This window comes from Equus asinus, chromosome 21 (assembly GCF_041296235.1).
Source record: "Equus asinus isolate D_3611 breed Donkey chromosome 21, EquAss-T2T_v2, whole genome shotgun sequence".
Classification (NCBI taxonomy): Eukaryota; Metazoa; Chordata; class Mammalia; order Perissodactyla; family Equidae; genus Equus; species Equus asinus.
This window is the reverse complement of record NC_091810.1, coordinates 96,907,098-96,911,949: the sequence shown is the minus strand read 5'-3', so window position 1 is coordinate 96,911,949 and position 4,852 is coordinate 96,907,098. Positions and strand designations below refer to the sequence as shown.

The following is a 4,852-nucleotide window of genomic DNA, read 5'->3' as shown; positions in this document are numbered from 1 at the left end:
AACCCTGCTGGTGAAGACACGCAGAGCTCCCTGAGCAGTTCAAACAGCAGAGGCATTTCAGGATTCCCACGTACGGGGAACGCAAACTCATCAGGAAGCAGGAAGCCTCATCCGTTTCAAGAATTCTAACCCCAACTAGATCTGATCCTAACATGTGATTCAGTAAAGTTCATTTCAACATTAACAACGGGAACTCGTTTCAGCTAAGAACCATAACCTCCGAACACGAAAATGTCAGACTTAGATGATACTGTCCACTTTTCTGAGGCTATTACAAAAGAAGGGCAAAAATAACCCTTCGAAATGACATAAAGCCTGGATGAGTCAGGGACCAGAAGGAAAAGCTGTTGAACAGCAGGGGTCAAGTTTAAAAGTTAACTTTTGCTCCCCAGGACAAAGCCTCCTTTCCTAGCCAGTTTCTGTTTTCACAGGTGATGGCCTCACAGCCAGCTCCCCTCTCCCTCGACTTTCTTTAACACTGAAGTCAGCCCAATTTTTTCAAGGAAACAAATGCTGTTATCTCTTCACCAAATACCAGGAGGCATTCTTACTAGCCAAATACTCTGACATATTCTTAAAAACAATGTCCTTCACTCCTCTCAATTTTTTCAAGAAAATAACAGAGAAGTCTACAAAATTCAGAACTAATATTTTCCTGCTCCAGGCACACGAACAAATTGCTTTCATGAGAATCCAAAAAGCATTTATTTTACAGTACTCAGTAAAAGCATACTAAAATCTTCTGCCCTGCCATCCCAAACCTGTAAGGAATTTAGTCAGGCAAGGGACTAAATCTTGTGGGAAGATGATGAATGCACCCAGCAACCTATTTCATTTCCAATTTCCCATTTTCAAATATCCCCTGTCAGGAGTATACACATTTCTTAAGTAAGTTAGATACCAGGTAGCATTTTATGTCAAAAGGCGTCCAAAACACCAAAACAAAACTGTAAGAAACACTCAGCAGATGCTTTTTAAAAAGAGTCCTTCACAGTTACTGATACAGGTCTGTAGAATTTTCGACGCTTTAGATCTAGTGAAGCATTCCATTTCTTCGAATGCAAGAAAGAATCTTTACAAAGGCATACGTTTTAGTAGTTTCTCCTCATTTATATACCTAGAATACACTGCCTTCCAACTGAGTTTAATGCTAAACTTAGGTGACATCAAGAGTGAAAAAAATGGCCACAGGACCACACACGAAAAATTCTCTCCTCCTCCACATTGGAATACTGAGATGTCACCTGGGCAAAGGACACAACATTTTAAGGCAAGATATGTTAATACAGCTTTAAAGAAACTTGTGGCCTATGATTTCTTTTGGCTTCCTCAACAGAATAAATCAAGATTTTGTCAAAAGACCCTTCAGAAGACTTCGTCTACACTCCACAGACACAGGGTAGATTGAGTGCTCTCGACACACAGTCATACACCTTTTTGTACCCCACAGAGGTCATATTAGTAAAGTGGCCCTTCAGGAAAACAAAACAGAAAATGAAAAGCTCACACTGCCTCCTACTGTTGGAAAGAAAACTTAGTGAGGTCAAAATGGTCCACAAACTGCTCAGTGTAATGAGAGCAGGGGGCTGGTCTTGGTTTTTCCTTCCTTTCTCTTCCTTTTAATCTAATCATCAACTTCAAAACCTCAAAAGGGCTGAGAGAGTGTCTACAACCCATACAAATGTACTGCAGAAAACACTACAGGGGGGTATGACTTCAGAGTTGGAAATCATCTTCCCCAGATATGCTTAAGGAAAAGGAAAACCACTACCCTGCTAGGTTGGGTGGCCAGCTTCTCTCCCAGACCTCGGGCAGTGCTAGTGGCTGGGTTCCGCCCTTCCCACCTACTGCGAGGTAAACTGCCCCACATCAGCAGAACAGACCCAATATCCGGCTCATCCTGGAGTCAGATGGTGGGCACACCTCACCGCTTCCCAGACCTTGAGGATCTCTTCTGGACTTGAGAAGTTGGGAGTAACATTACCCAACTTGTCACTGAGATACTTCTGCCTTCAAAATGTGACAAGCAACTCTTGGGGTCATCATGCACCTGTCCCCGTCCACCTCAGCCACGATACTGTATTAAATCACCGAATGTGAAACACAGAAACACAAACGATCATTTTGGGTTTGTTTCTTTAAAAATGAAATTTGTATTAAAAGTCTTAAAATGAAGAGACAATGATTAAACGCGTGTCTGGAATTAAAAATTACAATTAGAATTCTCTTGGTACATCACAACAGTAAAATTTTGCTCTCTTGCTTCTGGAGGAACATCCTATAAACAGATAACGAAAACATTTTAAAAAATAATATAAAAAGGAGCTAAATACCTGAACATTCGAATAAAATGAAGCAAAAAAAAAAAAAGCCCATTGCAAGACATGGAAATTACATTAAAGGCTGGAAATAATAAAGAAATTCACCAAACAACAGGCCCTATTGTCCTGGCTCCTTCAGGAAGATTGCCGGAAGGAAACTGGAAGTGGTTTGGGGAAGAGCGGATTCTAGGAGATGGTGGGAGGTTCACAGGTTGGCACCGGCTGGCACAGCTGAGTTTTGAAGGCACTCTGCAGACACAGGGGTGCTGGGGCCCTGAATCCCATTTGCAAAGTCTTTGTACTGGATTTTAAAGAGCTCGTCATCAAAATCTGTTACTGCCAACCAATAAGAACAAGCTAAACTTAAAAACACACACACACACAATAGTACACACAAAAATGTGCAGATCTGTAACATTTTTTTCACAGCTGATAAAAAAAAATACTACCGTTCTCCCCCAGACTCCCCTTTGATACAGTAGGTAAACAAAATAGATTTTTTTTTTCCCACAAATATCAGCAGACACTTTCTGGCACCCCACACTGTATTGGCATCAGTGTTAACAGTCCCACTTCAGATGTGCAATACTTCAAACTGGATACACTGTAACAAGAACCCAACTTTGCATAGACATCCTCGGAATCGCAATCAGTCACGGGGTTGCCCTTCCAAGCTGGCAGAAAAGGAACCCGATCTTAATTTCCAGCCACTCCTGGAAAACAAGGAAAAAACAAAAGTTTCTTCCTCTCCTCCTGCTCCTTCATTTGGTTGTCCCGGACTTCTTCCATGTACTGAAAGCTTGGAACTAGAAAACGGTTGTTGACACACACACACACACACACATACACACACACACACACACACACAAAAGGTCCCCTCCACCTTCTCCCGTCCTCTTCCTCCCCCACCGCATTTTTTTCCAGGCTGAAACTTTCGCTCGCCGGCGTCAAGCTGCCAATACAGCGCCCTAACGGCTCCTTCAACGGGGAAATATGCGTCAACCAAAATCAATGAGAAACGTACATGCTGCACAGAGCCACGTTCCCACCGGGTCGCGGAGAGTCAGGGCGGGACACCCCCTCGGACACGGGGCGGAGGCCAGCCTGGCTCCCGGGCCACCCCGGCCCCGGCCCCGGCAGAGTCGTCTCCAGCCTCAAAGCGAGAAGGGGATCCCACTGAGCGGGCCGCGCGCTCGGCTTTGTGCGCGGGGCGCGCGGGGCCTCAGAGGATCACGCAGGCCGAGCAGCAGCCCTCGTCGCCGTTGGGCTGCGCCGCGTAGTTCATCTGCCGCACGATCTCGGCGAACAGCTCGTCCACCGAGGCTTTGTTTTTGGCCGACGTCTCCATGAAGGGGCAGCTCCACTCCTCGGCCAGGGCCTTGCCCTCGCCGTACGAGACCTCGCGCTCGCCCTCCAGGTCCACCTTGTTGCCCACCAGGATCATGGGCACGCGCTCGTACCGCTTCACGCGGATGATCTGGTCCCGCATGGGCTTGATGTCCTGGAAGCTCTGCTGGTTGACGAGGCTGTAGACGAGGATGAAGCCCTGGCCGTTCTTGATGTACAGGTCCCGCATGGACGCGAACTGCTCGGTGCCCGCCGTGTCCAGGATCTCCAGCACCGACGGCGACGAGTCCACCTCGATCTCCTTGCGGTAGAAGTCCTCGATGGTGGGGTCGTACTTCTCGATGAAGGAGCCCGTCACGAACTGCACGGTGAGCGCGGACTTGCCCACGCCGCCCGAGCCCAGCACCACCACTTTGTACTCTCTCATGGCTCCGTCGTGCCGCGGCCCCGTCGGGGCTGCGCGCCGGGAAGGGCTGGGCTAGGCGGCCGGACTTCTCCCCTGCCTCCGCTCCGCAGGAACAGCCTCAGCGAGGGGGGCTGGGGCGCGGGGCGCCGAGAGCAGCGCGCGGGGGCCGGGCGCCGGGCGGCGGCGCGTCCCTGGGGCGCGGGTCCGGGGCCCCGCAGCAGCCCGCGGCGGACCGGGAGGACAATGCCGGCAGCCCGCGCGGGGCGACGGCGGCAGCTCCTGGCCGCGGCAGCCCGGGAGGCCGGGCAGGCGGTGGCGGCTGGCTGCGGAGGCGGCTGCTAGTGGCGCGTCGGGCCGGGGCGCGCGTGGCATGAGTGCCCGCAGAGCGTGCGCCCGCCGCCGCGGCCCATCGCGCTCTCCCCGCAGCCTCCGCGGGCCGAGGCTTCCTGCCCGCCGCGCGCAGCCAGCCCGCCCAGCCCCGCCTCGCCCCGCCCCGCCCGGCCCGCGAGCATGCCCAGTGCGCCGCCGCCCGCCGCCCGCCCCGCTGGCTTTCCGGGGGCGGGACTGGGGGCCGGGTGGGGCGGGGCCGGGGGCCGGGGGCGGGGCGGCGGTGGGGTCCGGGGGCGGAGCCGGGGCCGGGGCCGGGGCCGGGGCGGGGCGGCGGTGGGGTCCGGGGGCGGAGCCGGGGCCGGGGCGGGGCGGCGGTGGAGTCGGGATCGGGGTCAGGATCGGGCGCAGGGGCTGAGGAGGCGCGGGTCTAGAGCCCGACCAGAACAGC

General features: G+C 52.6%; 1 protein-coding gene across 1 annotated transcript; it reads right to left on the bottom strand.

Moving 5' to 3' along the window:
* Window positions 1–2,122: 2,122 nt before the first annotated feature.
* Window positions 2,123–4,524, bottom strand: RAP2B (RAP2B, member of RAS oncogene family). Its single transcript, XM_014849557.3, has one exon. The coding sequence runs from the start codon at window positions 4,093–4,095 to the stop codon at window positions 3,544–3,546; it is 552 nt and encodes a 183-aa protein (XP_014705043.1). The 5' UTR covers window positions 4,096–4,524; the 3' UTR covers window positions 2,123–3,543.
* Window positions 4,525–4,852: the final 328 nt, after the last annotated feature.

Bases quoted from the DNA above. Each gene is read 5' to 3' on its own strand.
- RAP2B (XM_014849557.3), bottom strand. From the start codon at position 4,095: ATGAGAGAGTACAAAGTGGTGGTGCTGGGCTCGGGCGGCGTGGGCAAG.